The sequence below is a fragment of the Pongo abelii genome, chromosome 10 (genome assembly GCF_028885655.2).
Source record: "Pongo abelii isolate AG06213 chromosome 10, NHGRI_mPonAbe1-v2.0_pri, whole genome shotgun sequence".
In the NCBI taxonomy this organism is placed as follows: Eukaryota; Metazoa; Chordata; class Mammalia; order Primates; family Hominidae; genus Pongo; species Pongo abelii.
Window position 1 is genome coordinate 60,808,672 of NC_071995.2, and position 19,693 is coordinate 60,828,364.

A 19,693-nucleotide genomic window follows, 5' to 3' on the forward strand; every position below is an offset into this window, starting at 1 on the left:
CAGGTACTGAAGTCGCTGGCGCTCCGTCTCAGGGGTAAATTCTGAAGACATGGGGATAATTTCTCCATTTCTGATGATTATGGCCCTGAAATGGTGAAAATGCATTGTCAGTAGCCAATCCCATAAATGCTCTGATTCTGTTACAACCATTGCTTGGTTCAGATCACACATGAAATGCCAAGAGATGTTTTTGTTTTCCCACTTGCATGGCAGAGTTCACCGTTCCCAGCTCTGAATCCCTCACCATATGAGAGAGGCATCTCTCTTTTAAGCGCATTGCATTCTAGTTAGCTTATGTTTACGTTTTCTGCTAGCTGGAAGTGTGCCTTAATGCTCCAGCCCCAAGCATACTTCTTGGCGTATAACAAATGCTTAGTGAATAAATGGACGGATGGATGAATGAATGAATGATGCAACAGAGTCTTGCTATAGCCCAGGGTTATCCAATAGCACCTTCTGTGATCATGGTAATGTTTTTGTCTGTGCAGTCCAATATGGCAGGCACTAACCACATGTGGGTACTAAGGACTTAAACTGTGGTTAATGCAGGCAAGGAACTGAATTTTTCATTTTATTGAAGTTTAATGAACTTAGCTTTAAATTTAAGCAGTCACATATGGCTAGTGTTGAATGTATTTGACAGTGCAGCTCTAGATCCCTGTTACTCAAATGATGCTGTGGGCCAGCAGCATTGGCTTCAGCTGAGAGCTTGTTAGAAATGCAGAATCTCAGGTTCCACCCTGAGATTACTGCATCAGAATCTGCATTGTAATAAGATCCCCTGGTGATTCATAAGCACATCAATGTCTGAGAATGTGTGGCCTACACTATCGAGTTTCTAGGGTGACATCCTGGGTCCAGGGGAAAAAAAAAGCAAAACCACTCATCTCAAGGCTCAGGAAACTCATACACTCCAAAAAATGTATCTAAGAGCTATTGCCCAGTCAAGGACTTTTGAGGGAAGAGCGTTCCCCAGAGCAGATGTCTATAGGAGAGGCTGCAGGATCGATAACCATGAGCAACCTTTCCCGGGTCTATTCCCAGCGGTGTCTCCTGTTCTCAGACCTTCTGATTCCAAAGTGGTTCCTGACAGCCACTTTTCAGCTATCGATCGGTTGTGGCAGAATGTTGCCATTTCTACAACAAATGGAAGTGGCTTGGGGAATTGCATTCTATATGAACCCAACAGCTCCCAGGCATCAGGGAGCTAGAGACCTGAGACCTGACATGCTTCTCAGTGAGGAGCCACCAACATGGGAAATGCCTTCGATCAGCTCAGATCTGAGTGGATGCCTCCTTCATTCTAGGGAGGCTGCATTCTTTGTGCCAAGAAGCCTCTGGGCATCCCTCTCTCCCAGTGCAGAGGCAGTTCCTGACTTGGAAACAATCCCTATAAATGGCTGCAGCTGTCATGACCCCACCCCCAACCCCTCACCACCTGTGCCCTAGTTGCTGCTGTCATAGAAATGGGAAAGTGGGGGGTCGGGGCAGGGGGCGGCGGGGGGGCAGGGGGCGGCGGGGGGGCAGGGGGCGGCGGGGGGGCAGGGGGCGGCGGGGGGGCAGGGGGCAGCGGGGGGGCAGGCAGCGTATCCAGGAAGGGAAGGAGTGATGACAAAAATCTTAGGGGCTTTAGAGAACTTATGACTCTAGGAAAAAAAAAACAGTGGAAGCTGTGAGAAAATGGAAAAGTTTAGGGGAACTGACTGTGAGAAGATGAGGCCTCTTATAGTACTCATTATCACTTTTATTATGCTGTCTGAAATATGACAAGTTAAAGATTCCTTCTTATAAACAGGAGCCACTTGTAAAATGCAATCACTATTACCCCACCCCCACTAAGGTGTTATCCACCATTCACAAATCAGTGTGAATTAATTCCAATGGTCTTTGTTCTAATTACCAGGTGAGTATGACTATAATAAGGGAGTAGGAGTTTTGGCAGGATGGAGAAACACAGGAGAATTTGAAAGGGGGCGGGGTCAGGAAATTCTAGGTTTGGGCCTAATCTTACAGGATCTAGAGGGGCCCTGAGAATCTGGGGAGCTGGAGTGAAAGTTATCATGGGATAAATTCCAAAGGTAATCTCCTCTTTCAAGATTTTGCCTAAAGCTACTCTTAACTTTTTGCTCTTTTTCTGCACGGCCCCTGAATTGTGGTTGAATTCCCAGGGATGGACTGGGAAGAGCCAGCGATGCCCAATCAGGCCATGGAAGCATCTCCTCTAGGACCTGAGTGTCAGGAGCTCAGGGGCCTGGTAATGCCAAAGGCTTAGGTCATGCCTGTCACAAAGCAGGGGCCCAGTGAATGTTTGCTGATTAAAGGAGCAGATGAAAGAACTTAGAAGAAACTGTTCCTTGAATTTAAGGCAGGAAGAGAAAAGAACTAAAAGGCAGCAGATGTTCACTTAACCAAGTCACATGGGGTAGATTTTACAGAGGAAAGAGGGGCCTTCAGCTAGACACTCACTGCTCCTCAGCTATCTTTTCCTCTTCTCTTCCTGACCAGAGCTCGTCTCTGTCACTTCCCACACCTCGGGGTTCTCCCAATGTCAGTTACTCCCACTCCTGTATTTCTGACCTCTCTTTCCACTGGATCTCTGCCCATAGAACAAAACCATGCTAAAGCATTCTGTTTAAAATCAAAGTAAAACCAAAACCAAACAGATGATACTCTCCTAATCCAAACTCCACCTTCGAAATGTCCTTTTTTCTTTCCTAAGAACCTAAGCCTCAGAAATTGATAATAATCTACACTCAGGGTCTATCTACTTCCTTACCTCCCATGGATCCCTCAGAGGTAAATTAACTTCTTGCCTCCCTCTACACCCAGCTACTGTCACCTGAGTCAACAAATGGCCCTTTTGTTGCTACATCCCTTGGGCATGCCATCGTTCTGATCTCCCAGGCAGCATCTGTCTCCTAACCCTGGCACCAGGGATACAACTTCTTCTCCTGGTTTCCCTCCTAACTCCCAGGACATTCTCTCTCCAACTTCTCCGTCCCTTCTTTGGTGTTGTGGACTAGGATTCTGTCTCACTATTCTCCCTGGGTGCTCTCATTCCCTAAATCCTCAGCCGCCAAGGTTAGGTTAGGTTAGATCCCTATCCCTCCATACATGTTCCCTTAGCCTGGTCCCTCTCTTAATACAGAACTCATCACATTTTATAATTGATTACTTAACTGTCTGCTTTCCATGCTAGCCTGTAAGCTGGACAAGAACCATGCCTGTCTTGATCAACACTGCAGCCCTACTATTGCACACAGTGCCAGGCCATTGAAGGCAGGGCTATGTAATTTCAGGGTCCAGTGCAAAATAAAAACACAGGGCCCCCTGATAAAAAAAATGGAGAATTTCAAGACAGCCACAGCAGAGCATTACACCAAATGTTAAGTCCTTCTGAGAGCAGGGCCCTGTGTGGTGCACAGGTTGCATGCTCACAAAGATAGCCCTGAGTGTATACTCTTAATATTTACTGAATGGATAAACAGCTCCAACAACGACACACGCTGGTGAGTCCAGACAACCCTTCTAGCCCACATATCTCTGTTGTGCTCGGCCTGGAACAGCCAACTGCCAACAGATATATCCACTTCGATATATTCACTGGCATTTCATACTTAATAAGGTTCAAAATTAATGATCCTGTCCCCAGCCCCTCCCAAATCTGTCTTCTAGCATTCTCTATCTCCGGGAACCACACAATTTTCCACCCAGTTGCTCGTCCCAGAAGACAGACAGCCATTCTAGACTCCTCCCTTTTCTCACCCCACATGTCCAAATAGGCACCCAGGTATGTAGATTTCACCTCCTCAGCAGCACAAGAATCCCTCTCTTTCCTTGATTCCTGCTAGTGCCTTGCTTCTGGTTTCCATCAGAGCTTATCTGCGTGACTCAGGAGCTATCCACTGCTTAGCCCCTGTTCTGCCCTCCTCTGCCCCGTGCTTCATAGGGTCACAAAGGTGATGTTAAAGCACCGCTCTCATCATGCCACATGTCTTACCGAAAGCCCTGTGATGGCTTCCCGGCTTTTCCAGTTTCCTTTATTATCTGGTTCTTGCCTGTATTTCTTGCTTTAGCCTCACTCTTGCTACTTCCTTCACACGGCTTCTTCCTTCTCACGGTTAGCCCATTTCTCTGAGTCAGCTCAGAACGACTTCTGCTGTCCTCCTGCCTACCCTCCATGCCCTTCTCTGTGACCCCGTGGTGTCTATGCCTAGCTGTACCCTTACCAGTGCTTGCTATGACTGTTGGCTTCCATGGCTGTCTTGAACTATCCTGTGGATATTTTCCAGGAAGAGTCTATGTCGCTGTCTCTGAATCTCCAGTGCTCAGTGCCTGGCACGTGCCAGATGTGCAACAATTGCTTGCTGATGGATAAATGGCTAAATAGATGAAGAAGGAGCTGGACTTGAGTGGAGGAACAGAAGAATCCAGAAATGAGGGCCCTACATAAGACTTTTCTTAGTAGCAATATTATATAACTTATAGTCCGAGCCCTTACAAATCCATACGCCTTTTTGTTGGTTTTGCAGAAAGACAGCAGGCTTAAGAGGACAGTGTTCCGGCTGAGTCGCCACTGAGAAGCGCCTTGAAATACAAGGGGAAACAAGGCAGTGCCTCTCTCCTTAGTGGGCAAGACAGGGAGGGGGCAGCAATGGTAGCAGCCCACCATGTTTACTTTGTTCTTTAATTTCAAATTCACACACAATGAGGTATCTGCGTTCCATTACAATATGACTGCCAGGGCAAGCCTAGTTCATTACTTTCTTAAATAGATAATTATATCCAAATCCATCTATGTACAGAACATTTTTTCACTTCCGTTTGAACTACCAAGCTCTTCCTTTAAGAGGCATCCATGGATTAAAGATGACAGCATGTTCGACTGCCAACCTTCCCAGTGCCTACATCACGATGCCTCTTCCTATGTGATCCTTGGCTTCCTTTTGATCTTTCTCTCTTTCATCACTCTGATCTTGGGATCAATTTGTCAGAGTGCTGGTCTCCAATCTGGAGTAGGGCAATGAGAGGAAAGGGGTTTCAAAGGGAACGAAGTGCACGTGAAAGCTGACAAACCTCATACTAAACAATCAATAAAGTAGAGAAATGCCTTTAAAGCTACATTCTGTCATTACAGGACCCCTGTACTTCCTAGCTTCTATTTTATTATTTTATGAGATGCTTTTCCTAAGGAAAATTAAGAAAAAACAAAAACCAAACGCCGTGGCTGGGAGGATACAGGAGAGCTATGTACACACTCTGACCTTCCTTCTGGGGCCTCAGGCCTGGACTTGTGGATACCACCATGACCAGAATTTGAGTAACATTCCAGAGGTTAAATGAGAAAATTGCAGGGGTTGAGGTGATTTAATCCATTGGCAATCACCTCCCACCCAATATCCATTCCCATACAGAGGGGATGGGTTTTCAGCATATTATCCAACATTAAGGTTAGCCTTTCCTTTAAAGACTACAGCTGAAATTTGTATGACATTAATTCCAGTAAAATCGATGGGGAGTTATTTGTGATACAATGAACAGTAAGGTTTAGGGTGTTCTTACGAGTCAACTGCAAGAATGGGAGAAAAGGAGGTAAAGCAAGGACATTAATAGTTTAAAAAACTCAGGCCGGGCGCAGTGGCTCATGTCTGTAATTCCAGCACTTTGGGAGGCCAAGGGGGATGGATCGCTTGAGATCAGGAGTTTGAGACCAGCCTGGCCAACATGGTGAAACCCCATCTCTACTAAAAAACACAAAAATTAGCTGGGTGTGGTGGCAGGTGCCTGTAGTCACAGTTACTTGGGAGGCTGAGGCAGGAGAATTGCTTGAACCCGGGAGGCGCAGGTTGCAGTGAGCCAAGGTTGCGCCACTGCACTCCAGCCTGGGCAACAGAGTGAGACTCTGTCTCAGAAAAAAAAAAAGGAGTGAAATTCTATTTTGTGACCTGGAGTTATCCATGATATAGTAAGTAAGAAAAGTAAACTGCAGAGTAATGGGTGGTACAATCCCATTTTTGTAAAAACAAAAACTATATATAGCTATTCCATCTATGTGAGGAGTCTGATTCCATGCCCGAATTCTGTGTGCGACGTTTCAGGCCTGACCACAGGCCATTACAAAGGCTCTGCCCAGCAGGCCTCACGGGAGAAGCTGCCCTCTCCACACCGGATGTGGTGCACAGTCCCTGCACTGCAGCCGCCGGGACAGCTGCAGCCCAGGACTCATACCCCACTAGCCTAGGAGTCTCCACAGAGACACCTCTCTGCTCTGACGCAGTCTTCTTGTAGTCCTTCCCCTTCTCTCCCTGGCCCTCCAACCCTCGGTCCACAAAATGGCAAAGCCTTTAGTTCAGAGCTCTGGGCAGTGAGACTCCCTCCTGCCAGCGCTGCATGTCATCTGCCAGACCTTCACCTGGTGCCGTCCCATGGGGAAAAATGGAAGAGCACTTTCCTCTTTGCCTCTTGCCAGGACTACTGCAGTAAGAGAAGAAAGGCTTGATTGTTACTTTCAGTTTGCTTGATTGTCCTAACTGACCACCTCGACACCTGGCAGCTTGATAACATATAATTATGTTTGAATGAGTGGCAAGGAAGTTACGGAAGTGGGAGAGAAAGTTAATTTTTCTTTTTAAAAAATTTTATTATTTTTAATTTTTTAAATTATTATTATTTTCTTTATAGAGATGAGGCCTCACTATGTTGCCTAGGCTCGTCGCGAATGCCTGGGCTCAAGCAATCCTCCCACCTCAGTCTCCCAAAGTGCTGGGATTACAGGCATGAGCCACCGCACCTGGTTAACTTTTCTTTATATATTTTTGTATTTTTTGACTGTTACAGGAAACGTGTGCTCCTTTTGTAAGTTTGAAGAGGAACTGATTTGCCCAGATTTGGCTATGTAGTCACAGAAGACCTAGAGTCTTCCTGAATGCTGATTCATCTTTGTAATGTTACCACCCTTCATGAACCCCATGTGCCTCAAGCACCTCTCCATGAAGTTCTACTAGGTGGCCCAACCACATCTCAGAGGCCGTTATTTGGAGCTCAGGCACAGCAGCACAACTATCCTGCATCTGTTTCAGGAGCCACTAACTGAGAAGCCAGTGACTGAATCTTCTTATGAAAATAAGAACTGGTTAAGCCTAAAAATGTCTGTACTTTTCTACATCACTTGTGCTTTAAGGAAAGGACCCAGAAAAATAGGTTTAGAACTGCCAATCACGTTCAAAATAAAAGTATAAGAAGAGGTTCCAAGTGAGGGATTAAATGCATGACTAAAGAATTTATCAGCTCTTCGATTGAAGGTTAGATCTTGTTAATCTTAGCCATATAAAGAAGTTTAGACCAGGCATGACAGCTCACACCTATAATCCCAGCACTTGGGGAAGCCAAGGCAGGAAGAACACTTGAACCCAGGAGTTGAGACCAGCCTAGGCAACATACTGAGACCCTCATCTCTACAAAAAATAGAAAAAATTAGCCAGGCGTTGTGGTACATGCCCATAGTCCCAGCTACTCAGAAAGCTTAGATGGGAGGATCACTTGAGCCCAGAAAGTCGAGGCTATGATGAGCTATGATCATGCCACTGCACTCCAGCCTGGGCAACAGAGCAAGATCCTGTCTCAAAAAAAAAAAAAAAAAAGTTTAAACAGGTGTGATTTTCCCCTGTAGCCTGGGCATTCTGTACCAGTCTGATACTTATATTTCACTAGGCACCCAAGAACTGACTTGAAACTATGCCCACAGGCTCTGACAGTATACATCCAGGTGTGATTTATTCAGTGACCATAGGGAAATTTTCAATGTGTTCAATCAGTAACACTGATAAAGCAAAACCAAACCAAACCAAACCAAAACACCACTGACAACTCAATTACCATATTCATTGCCTATGGGCTACCTACCACCACGGACTGCCAGAGTTCCAGGCCCAGACAGCCACCCAGGAGTCTGGAGGTAGCAGCAGGATGGGAAAGCCACCTCCCCTTCATACATCACTACTAGGAGTAAATGGAGTAGGGGATGTCCTTGTTGTGAGGCGCAAACAGCCAATTATGCTTTCTATTGCCTGGGAGATATCTCCCTTGTTCCGGGGCAAGCAAAACTCAACTTATACTGTTGTGTGGTGTGGTTTCATCCTGCAGAATAAGGAACTTTCCTTCTAGATGGTCTCAGAAATGTTCTCCCTTCACGGAGCCCCAGCACACACGGTGCTACTGGGTTTGAATAGTAGAAGCTCATTCACACCCCCTCACTTCTAAATTTCCTAATATGAAATGACTTTGCCTCAGTACACTGCAGAGCTACTGTGTCACTGACTACAGCTATAGAGAAAGCTTCAGATTCATGCAAACGAGTAACAAATTCTTTCTTTCCTTTTTTCTTTTTTTGAGGCAGGATCTCGTTCTGTTGCCCAGGCTGGAGTGCAGTGGCACGATCGTGGCTCACTGCAGCTCTGGCCTCCTGGGCTCAGGTGATCCTCCCACCTCAGCCTCCTGGGTAGATGGGACCACAGGCATGTGCCACCATGCCTGGTTAATTTTTTTTTAAAGTTTTTTTTTTTTTTGGAGACGGAGTTTTGCTCTTGTCTCCCAGGCTCGAGTGCAATGGTGTGATCTCGGCTCACTGCAACCTCCGCCTCCCAGGTTCAAGTGATTCTCCTGCCTCAGCCTCCCAAGTAGCTGGGATTACAGGCACGTGTCACCACACCCAGCTAATTTTGTATTTTTAGTAGAGATGGGATTTCTCCATGTTGGTGAGGCTGGACTCAAACTCCCAACCTCAGGTGATCCACCCGCCTTGGCCTCCCAAAGTGCTGGGATTATAGGCGTGAGCCACTGTGCCTGGCAATTTTTTAAAATTTTTTAGAGATGGGTACCAGGTTTAAGTGATCCTCACACCTAAGCCTCCGAAAGTGTTGGGATGGCAGGCATGAACCACCATGCCCAAGGTAAATTAAGTTTAAAGGGGAAGACAAAGTTTGGAGAATCAAGTAGAGCAAATGTAGGAACACTCTGTCAGCACCTTCTTTGTGTAACCCTCAGAAAGCCTAAAAGCCCATGTTCTGCCAGGGTACATTCCAGAGCACACTTCAGCCCTTCTGCCCTCTCAAGGTAAAAACCTGTTATCTTAAAACCAGACAAAATCCCAAAATTCACAGTCAAATAATAAATAGGTGCTACATAAACATGGCATGGAGACAATAGGCATAGAGCTTTTCAGCCTCAGTAGAAAGCTTTGCCCATGTGGCAGAACCCACCAAGTACTCCCTCTGCTCTAGATACACAACAATGACCTATAACATGAGGTGGGAAAAAGAAAGAGAAAAAAATTATACATGCACACACACACAAATATATAGCCAAGCTAAAAAATAAAGGTAGCATCTCTCTGTAGAGTAGAACTGGAAAAGAAATCCAAAATCCCCTAGCTGCTGGACTTGAGAAGCAGGTAATGGTGTCCAGGAGTCCAACTTCTATGGAGTAAAAGGTATTAAAAGTCCTCCAAATGGCCGGGCGCAGTGGCTCACACCTGTAATCCCAGCACTTTGGGAGGCCGAGGCAGGAGAATGGCGTAAACCCGGGAGGCGGAGCTTGCAGGGAGCAGAGATCCCGCCACTGCACTCCAGCCTGGGCGACAGAGGGAGACTCCGTCTCAAAAAAAAAAAAAAAAAAAAAAAGTCCTCCAAGTAAGACAAAGGGCAGCGATCAAGCTCACATCTGAAGTCCAATTCCAAACCAAGTCATTTCACTTTGTTATACCTTGGTTTCTTCTCTCCGCAGCAAGGGAACTTGCTGAATGGCAAAGCAAAGTGCTTTGAGGCTCTAGTTTAAAAAAGTCCTGGGAGTGCAGAAATTCATTCCCATCTTTAATTCCTAAGCAATCAGCCAGCCCTGTAGCATGGAATCCACTCACTCATGTAGTTAAATGTGTTTCAATGTAGAATACACACACACACACACACACACACACACGTGTGAGGAAGGGCCTGCCATCATCTACCCTTTCTGGGTTGTTAGGTTCTGACAGTTAACCTGAAAGGCTATACTGTGACAGCCAAAGCATGAAATGATAAAGACTGTGGGGCAAAGGCTAATTGTCAAGCCCTCCTCCAGCTCAGAAGGTTCACGGCTTTAGAGGAAATTCACATATATGTGAGTAATTGGTGGTAGGAGCCTGTGTGTTGTGGCAGAAACAGCACCGGCACCGGCCTGGGAATCTGAAATTATAGGTGCCAGCTCCACAGTGGGCTACTGTTAATTGTCTTTAACTCTGGGCCCTGGCATCCTTGCTGATAACAAAAAGGGTCAGAATCAGGTGATTTCATAGGCAACTTTCAGGGTTAGAGTGAAATGCTTCTGAAAAGAGTCTGATACACACTGGGGTAGAAAAATACTGACAAGGACTCCAGTTACTACTTTTCTTCTCAGGAGGTGATAACCACCACAATTTAGATTCTAAGAAATATAAACAAAACACAGAAGCACCAGAATGGGAGAAGCCACCCTTACTACTTCTCTTAAAACATCACAGACAAGGAACCTACTATTGAGCAAGGCCCCCAATGTAATTTCACTGTTGTCATCAGTCCCCGTGGAACGCAGAGCTACAAACAAAAAGGCATCTCTGACACTGTTAAGAGTATTCATGGGATGCCCTGATTCCATTACACACTCTTTCAGCTGAAACTGATTCGAAACGCAACATTAAACTGCGCATTTCCAGAATGGAGGAGAAAATCTGGTACAAGGTGACAAAGAGAAACCATTCGGAAAACCCTTTTTGACAGTGTATATCAATTTCAAGGCACAGGGAGGAAACATCCATTTTGTTCAAAAGCATCAGACTTTGTGGATTCTGTTTGGATGCAGCAGAAGCGTTCTTCTCTTTCAAAAGTATTAGAAATGCATTGTTGGGAAAGAAAGCAGGGCAGCTGAGAGACAAGCCAGGGTTACCTTACCATCATCAGAGGATGGCTACTCTGTAGATGCTAATTAATGGTATCAAAAAATAGCTGAAAGGAAAAAAGTAAACTTAACAGCCTGGAATCAGTTTGGGTGTATTTCTTCTCATTCAATTTTCAGAATGGAAACTACTAAATAAGTCAGCAAATACGATGATTCATTTAACAAGACCCCAACTATGCAATTAAGCTCCTAGGTAAAAATATTCACAAATGACGGTCAAGGGAAAAATATTTCAGATCTTTAAGTAGCAGCAAAAATAAGTGACCAGTCATAGAGCCACAGCTGAGTCCCATGTTCCTTGCTTTCTTCACAACCAGCCCAGTCTGTATTCATACCACCCAGAATAATTTCTCAGTGTCATATTCAGCCACTTTCTACAGAAACATCCTAGTCTACCATCTTGCTATACCAGCAACACTCATGAAACCCAGTGCACCAGCACAAAATTTTCCAGATCAGGTAAATGCCTCAGTCATTAATGAAAGGTTTTCAAGGTGCATATCATTTCTCAAAAAAAGAGGTCTATGTGTTTGTTTTCTGTTTTTGAATTACACTCTGCATACCATAAAATATACCCTCTTAAAGTGATACAATTCAGTTTTTTTTGGTACATTCTCAGGGTTGTGCAACCATCACCATTATCCAATTCCAGGACATTTTCAAAATCTGAAAAAGGACTCCCTATACCCTGTACTCTAAAGCCACTCCCCATCTCTCCTTCCTTCTAAGCCCTTGCAAATACTAATCTACTTTGTCTCTATGGATTAATCTATTCTGGACATTTAATATGAATGGCATCATACAATACATGGTCTTTATGACTGGTTTCATTTGCTAAACATATGTTTTCAAGGTTCATCCATGTTACAGCATGGATTCCTTCATTCCTTCTTGTGGCTAAATAATATTCCATCACATGAACACATTTGTTTATCCATTCATTAGTTGGCAGACATTTGTGTTTCCATTTTTTTAAAACAGTGAATAATGCTGCTATGAACATCTGTGTACAAGTTTTTGTGTAAATATATGTTTTCAGTTCTCTTGGGCATATACCCAGGAGTGAAATTATTGAGCCATATGGTAACCTTAACTTTCTGAAGAACCACCAGTTAGCTTTCCAAAGTGACTGTACAATTTTATATTCCCAGTTGGTGGGTTTTAGAACTTTCTCTTAAAGGACTCTAGAGTTCAAACTAGATTCAGATCTGAAAATCTCAGTGATTTGTTATTCAGCACCCTTTTAAAGGCACCTTGCTGAAAAAGTTTTGCCTGCATGTTTAGCTTTCAATGTGTACATCACACAATGCTTTATTTTTCATTTGCATCAGAGGATACGTATTCTGCTTCTCTCTAGTGCAGGGTCAATATCTAAAATTCACGATACCGTACGGTTCCCCAGCACAAATGTGTACAACCATTTGTTAAGTGCCAAATCAAGCACATTTTCTTCCTCATGGCAAGTAGCCAGACTGGGTGAAGCCACCAAAGGCATTTATTTTTCTCTCTACTGCAGTCTATTTATGAGTAGGACAAACTTTTCTCTTCTTTTGAAAGATGACTGTTGACTACAATGGCTCACTATTTGTGTGCCAAGACAGGTAGGACTTGCAGAGCTCAGGAAGCAATTTCTTCACTAATACCCTGCATTGGTCACACCCTTGTTTGATTTGTGTCTGATTTGGACCTCTTTACTTAAAAAACAGCAATGTGACGGAACAACCGAGAAGGGTCCCAAGAAGAGGAGTAAACACAATTCAAGGGGTGGAAAATAGAAGCTTTGAAGAGGCTAAAGCAAAAGTGCTATTTTAGCCTGAGGGAAAGAATGAGGAACAATCTCATCACACTCGCCTTCATGCATTTAAAATGGGTTTATTCAGAGAACGGTGGGTGACCAGTTCTTCATGCTCAGAGGGAAACAAACAGGAGGAAATCACATCAAATCAGTAAAATACTATGGTTGGAAAAGGGAAAATAATTTCTTGATCTTCACATTATACATCTGACCAAAGCTCATGGATCTCCATCCCTGGAATTCTTAAAAAAGATGTAAAGGAGCTTTGTCTATATTTGCCTGCCAAGAATCTTGAGGCATCCTTCACTGTAATTTCTTTATGGTGCTATAAATCAGGAACTACGTCTGCTGCATGAAGGCAAAACCAGACCCATAAACAATGAGATCTAGATTGTATAATGTACTGAGAATGCCTTGCAGTGTGCACTGTGGAAGTAAACAGGACCTCTTTTTTGCTACATGCTCCTGTTCAAAATAAGTTACATTACTTCATCTGGCAGGGCAGGGAGGCTCATCTGTGGTTCATGGTTAGGTTATATGGGCTGGATACTGCACACCAGCCCTACCTGTAAGGCCTCTCTGGCTCTGCCTGGTAACAGTTACCCTGTGTCAGTTCCTTACAAGCAAAGGCCTGGGAAGCCCATCTCTCATTCATTGAATATAACCCACTAAGTTGGGTTTGGGAGCTGGCTGTGGTGAAATGAAAAGTGATCAAAGTTTGCAGTCCAAAGTCAATTTCAAGCTATGAATTAAGTATACTGGGAAAGTGAGTTAGCCACTCTGAGAATCAATTTTCCCCACTTGATAAATACCACTTTCTTCAGACTAAATGATATATGTATGAAGGACTTTATAGATTATTAGTGATGCTAAATGAATAAATTAAACTCACATATAAGAGTCAGTAGAATAGTAATTTACTTGGAACTTCATTATTTTTGTGTAATGATAAGTGTCTACAAGTGGGATCTTAAGGAATTGTATGAAAGAAAAAAAATTTTGTGACCTCGCTTAGGCTTCAAGAATAAAGTGGTTATCCCACATTTTATCGTTAAATAAAAATTTAACATTTTGAAGATTTCTCATTGTCATTTCCATTCATGTGTTCAGATACCCCCAACATTCCACAGAAAAGAAGGAAGACTGACAGGGGGATTGGGGGCATTCTTGCTTCTCCTGCTCAATAGCTTTGAAACCTCAGTCTGTTCATTAATATTAAAGTGAGAGGCTCCTTAACATTTTTCCAAGCATATCCATAATTTTTAATTTTATTGTGACAGAGATATATATAAAGGATTCCCATGCCAAATCCCCTTTTCCTGCAAAAATTCTACCCAACCCATAATTTATCCAAGGCTCTTACAACTGTCCAAGTAAAAAATGAGTCTGAACTACGTCTGTGGAAACAGAAAATTCTTAGAGATAAAATACATAATTTGAAAAAATTATGTGGGAATTAAAGGAGAAGAAAATGCCTGCAAATCTGCTGAGGTTCCCAGCTTGGACAATGAAGGACGATGATGCTATTAACATAGGAGAGACAAGCAGAAGAGTTAGTCTGGAGAAGACACTGCATTTTGGGCATTTGAATTTGGGGCATATGTCTGATGTCAGGTGGAGGGGCTAGTGAAGACACAGTTGGAAATGTGGGAGTGGTTCTCAGGAATGAGGTTAGGGCTAAAAAAGATTTGTGAATACTCATGTCTATATGGTAGTTAAATTATAAAATTGAAACAAGTGTCCTAGGGAATGCATATAGAAAAAGGGGAGAAAAACAAAGCCGAGAACTGAACTAACATATTAAGTGAAAACACAGAAAAATAGGTCCGTTCTCTCATCTACCTTCTAACCTCAGCTACCTGGCAAACTCCTCTTCACAGAATAAATCAGTTAATTTAGGTTGGCCTCTACAACATTTCCCATGGAACCTGCTTCTGAATGAAAACAGGGGACCACCAAATGAAGATTCCTCATGCTCGAAAGAGTTCAGGAAACACTTTTCTTTGTCACAGGACTTTTCTGAGTCTTTAATATACTCATGTGGATTGTCGTTCTCCAAAGCCAGGTTCCTTTGTAACAATGCCCAAATCTAACTACAGAACGAACATCTAACATCTTTCTGCCTTTCTACCATGTGTGGGTCCGATTCAGGGACGGAAGCACTTGACTGAGCTATAGCTTAGGGATACAGTGGGCTTCACTCTTGGATCCTCACCCCCTACTCTTGAAGCCTTGTTGGATGTAAAATCGGAAATGTTCTGTTCCCTCTCGGAAAAAGGCCACGACAGACCATCTCTCTCTGCTTCCACTTTCTTTTTTTGAGATGCAAAGGCAGTGGTAAAGAGGCTGAGACTGGTGGGGGCTTGCCTGGGAGAATGCCAGGTTCTCTCCCCTTCTCTCTGGCTTTCTCCATTCTGGCTATTCTCTTAAATAGATTTCCAGATAAGGGGGATCAGGGCGGGCTCCCACTAACCTCATTTCCACTAGTTCTGACTTGAAGCTTGGGCTTTCTTGTTCTGATTCTTACCTGATTTTTATATTTGCTGCTTCTCTGGAATGACCTTCCCTCATCACCAGGATTAGAAGTATTATTTTCCCTCTCACACTGAGAAGGTGGAGAAAAACCACAAGAAAAACTAAGGCTCCAAAACAGATAAAAATATTACAGAGGAGAATCTTGCTGCAATAAAAGGGATCAAATCCTCTGACTTCAAAGGATTATATTTTAGGGCCCCAAAAGTCCTCAAAAATGAGGCTGTCACAGTACTGTTAGGGATCTGGAAGGAAGGGCGTTGAAGAAGAGATGTGGCTGTGGCCAAAGATTAGAGCTAGGCAAATCAGGTGTAATTTTTAACATAGGAGACTATGGATTCTGCACTGTGAGAAGAAGAGAGTTGGTATCCAGTCTTGATAAGATTCTAGAGTAGGCTGAGGACAGTGTAATCCCAGCACTTTAGGAGGCTGAGACGGGAGGATCACTTGAGTGCAGGAGTTCATGACTAACCTGGACATGATGAGACCCTGTCTCTAGCAAAAATACAAAATATTAGCCAGGCTTGGTGGCACATGCCTGTAGTCCCAGTTACTCAGGAGGCTGAGGTGGGAGAATGGTTTGAGCCTGGGAGGTAGAGGTTGCAGTGAGCCAAGATCAAGCCACCACTGCACTCCAGCCTGGGTGACAGAGACAGACACTGTCCAAAAACAGATGCTGAGTAGATCATGAAAGAAAGCCTTGTGAGGGCTAGTGAAAGAAAGCAGCAGTCACTGGTGGTCTACCTGGGTTCCTTAAGAGAGTAAGTCACCTCATTCCCAATGCTTCTCTCCCAAACCCCTTCCTCGTCCAGCTAAAAGAAATGCTAAGCCATGGTCTTTACTTGGACTTTAGAAATCAACAGTCTTTTATGATCTTTTGGTTGACAGTGAAGAGGAAGGGTTAGTACAAGTAAAAATAAGCAAATTTAAAACAGTTGAAATATAACAAAATGGAAGAGTTTCCATCCATGGGACACTTGTTGTGATTCAGCTCTGTGGCATGGCTGTCGGGAGAGTGAGGGTGGGTTTTAAGGATGTTATCTTTACAAGGTGGGTGGCCTTCAGCTCTCTACCATGCAGGTCAATTCAGTTCTGAGAGGTGCCACATGTGAACACAGAAATCACACAAGAACAGGCCAAGGAGAGACCTGGATGAGAGGCTCAAGCCAGTCATCTTCTTTGGATGGTAAGAATATCATGTCTTTCTTTTTCTTAATCTTGTTTATTTGTATATTTAAATTGTACATAAGTAGCTCTCTGCTCTTCCCATTTGACAGACAGCTGCCTCTTCTCTCTCATTGCCAGCTGCATCCCTGAGACACTATGGTGAAGGTAAAGATCAAAGTCAATGGATTTGGTTGTATTGGGTGCCTAGTCACCACGGCTGTTTTTAACTCTGGTGAAGTGGATATTGTTGCCATCAATGACCCCTTCATTGACCTCAACTACATGGTCTGTGTGTTCCAGTACGATTCTACCTGTGGCAAATTCCATGGCACTGCCAAGTCTGAGAATGGGAAGCTTTCATCAACAAAAATCCTATCACCATCTTCCAGGAGCGAGATCCCTCCAAAATCAAATGGGGCAATGCTGTTGCTGAGTATATCGTGGAATCCATCGGTGTCTTCACCACAATGGAGAAGGCTGGGGCTCACTTGCAGCGGGGAGCCAAAAGCGTCATCATCTCTGCCCCTTCTGCTGACGCCCCCATGTTCGTGATGGGCATGAACCATGAGAAGTAATGACAACAGCCTCAAGATCATCAGCAATGCCTCCTGTATCACCAACTGCTTAGTGCCTCTGGCCAAGGTCATCCATGACAACTTTGGTATCGTGGAAGGACTCATGACCACAGTCCACACCATCACTGCCACCCAGAAGACTGTGGATGGCCCCTCTGGGAAACTGTGGTGTGACAGCCACGACGCTCTCCAGAACATCATCCCTGCCTCTACTGGTGCTGCTAAGGTTGTGGGCAAGGTCATCCCTGAACTAAATGGGAAGTTCACTGGCATGGCCTTCCGTGTCCCCACTGCCAATGTGTCAGTCGTGGGCTTGAATTGCTGTCTGGAAAAACCTGCCAAATATGATGACATCAAGAAGGTGGTGAAGCAGGTGTCCAAGACCCCCCCTCAAGGGCATCCTGGGCTACACTGAGCACCAGGTTGTCTCCTCTGACTTTAACAGCCACATCCACTCTTCAGCCTTCGATGCTGGGGCTGGCATTGGCCTCAACGACCACTTTGTCAAGCTCATTTCCTGGTATGACAATGAATTTGGCTACAGCAACAGGGTGGTGGGCCTCATGGCCCACATGACTTCCAAGGAGTAAGACCCCTGGACTACCAACCCCAGCGAGAGCAAGAGAGGAAGAGAGAGGCCCTCACTGCTGGGAAGTCCCTGCCACACTCAGTCCCCGACAACACTGAGAAACTCCCTTTCTCAAGTTTCCATGTAGACCCCCTGAAAAGGGAGGGGCCTAGAGAGCCCCACCTTGTCGTATGCCATTAATAAAGTCCCCTGCACTCAGCCAAAAAAAAAAAAAAAATTTGTACATAAGTAACATATACTGCATATGTAATCACAGTTTTTTTAAACAAATGTTTCATGAAGGAAACATGTACATGAACGTATTTTGTATATTTATAAATGTACAAAATAAATTCCTGAGGGAGGAGAGTCATCATCCACAAAGAGGTGGTCCAGGCCAGAGAATACTAAGACTCAGGTGAGCTGGTGACATTTGGGAATGTGGTACTGAAAAGGTGAAGAGTACTTACTGAGAAATACAAGGAAAAAGTAGGGGAGGGGAAAAGAAGGAGGGTGCTGAATCTTGGAGGAGCCAATTGAATGGCTGAAGATGACGGCACATGTAAGCCTAAAGAACTTTGGGAGCAGCCTCTACAGCAAGCTGCAGAGATGAGAGGGAGAGAGAAAGCGGGATATCTAACCAGGAACCAGTTGGACCTAGGAAAGCTGACTTGAGAGGCACCTGTGATGTCAGCAAAGATTTAACCAAAGCCAAAGACAGCATCTCCAATGGCTCAAAGGGGAAAACTCTCCTTCCAGAGTTCACAAGGGACCCTCAGTGCTATGACTGGTCCAATTGGAAAATGAGGTTGGGGAAAGGGTGGATGACCAGAAAATGGCACCCCCAATGATGAGACTCTGCAGACAGAAACCCATGGCCAAAGAGGCACTGAGAGGCACTGTTTGGTCCTCGTGAGAAGCCTCAGTGGGGTGGCTTTTATCCCCATACTCCCTCATGCTCTCGTAGGGCTGGGTTATGAATCTGAATTATCTGAGTGTAGACAGTAGGGAACAGGAAAGGAGGAAGAACATCATGGATAAAATCAGGAGTGTGATTTTTGATAGATAAACTGTTCCCTGTTTTTGCTGGGATTAGTTATGCCAAAAGTGGAAACTCAGCTTCCTGAGATACCTCCCATTTCAACACAAGAAATAGGAGAAATATTTATACCATGGCCTAGTAAGGCTGAAAAAATCTTCAGGTGCATAAAAAATATCTTAAGTTCTAGAGAAACTATTATAGTTACTTAGGGTTTAACTTCTTTCTCAAACTGTAAAATGAAAATAGACCAGTTCACCCTTAGATCACAGGAATGAATAAAATCAATGAAGAGATAAATTCGCTGGAAGAAAACACACTCTAGTAAATTCACCAGAAATCTACCATCATAGATCTACTATTTTCAAGTGTTTTTCTGGGGGCAAGTTTCAAGTTGTAAGGTTGTCTTTACGATAGCATTATTGAGACGCACTTCCTACCATAACACCACTCCAGAAAACACTCGGAAGCAGCTCTATCATTTAAGACCCATGTTTCTGTGTCCCAATTTCTATGGACTTATTCAAATTTACAGTTTCAAATGTTTAGCATCAGTCAGTAAGTCACACACTCCACAGAACAAGAGGCTCTTAGAACACAATTATTATCTTATTCCCATTGACTGGTCCCATTCACAACCACCTCTCAAAGGAGAAAAGCAGATGGAGGCTTCCCACATGCAACCCTTTATGGCTCCAGCCTGGTGCAGTTTAGGAGTAAGGTTTAGAAGGAATTAGAAGGCGCATTAATAGAGACATTCATTGTAATTTGACACATGAATTTGCTGTTCAAAAGGCTAAACTGGAGTGCTTAAAGCTAAGTGCTTAAAACTACCCCAGAACCCTAAAGTAATGTACCATAATTACAATTACATTCCTTCAATAATAGATTTAAAAAGTTAATACTTTCTTGTGTTTGGCTGGAATCACTCAGTCATCCACTGTAGTTGTGAGATCTCTTTCTTGGAAATCAACATCTTCATTTGGTTTCCACATGAATAATTCTTGGAAGCTACAAAGTCTTTGAAGGGTATTTATTTTTGCCTTGAGGTC

General features: G+C 44.0%; 1 protein-coding gene and 1 pseudogene across 2 annotated transcripts in view; one reads left to right on the forward strand and one right to left on the reverse strand.

Moving 5' to 3' along the window:
* PPM1H (protein phosphatase, Mg2+/Mn2+ dependent 1H) overlaps nucleotides 1-19,693 on the reverse strand; it is a 291,476-nt gene that overhangs the window by 93,605 nt on the left and 178,178 nt on the right. For both annotated transcript variants that reach the window (XM_002823467.6, XM_054527337.2), the window contains exon 5: nucleotides 1-85. In XM_002823467.6, the coding sequence (XP_002823513.4) occupies nucleotides 1-85 (85 nt within the window). The remainder of the gene's footprint in view (nucleotides 86-19,693) is intronic.
* Nucleotides 16,616-17,660, forward strand: LOC100455446 (glyceraldehyde-3-phosphate dehydrogenase-like; annotated as a pseudogene).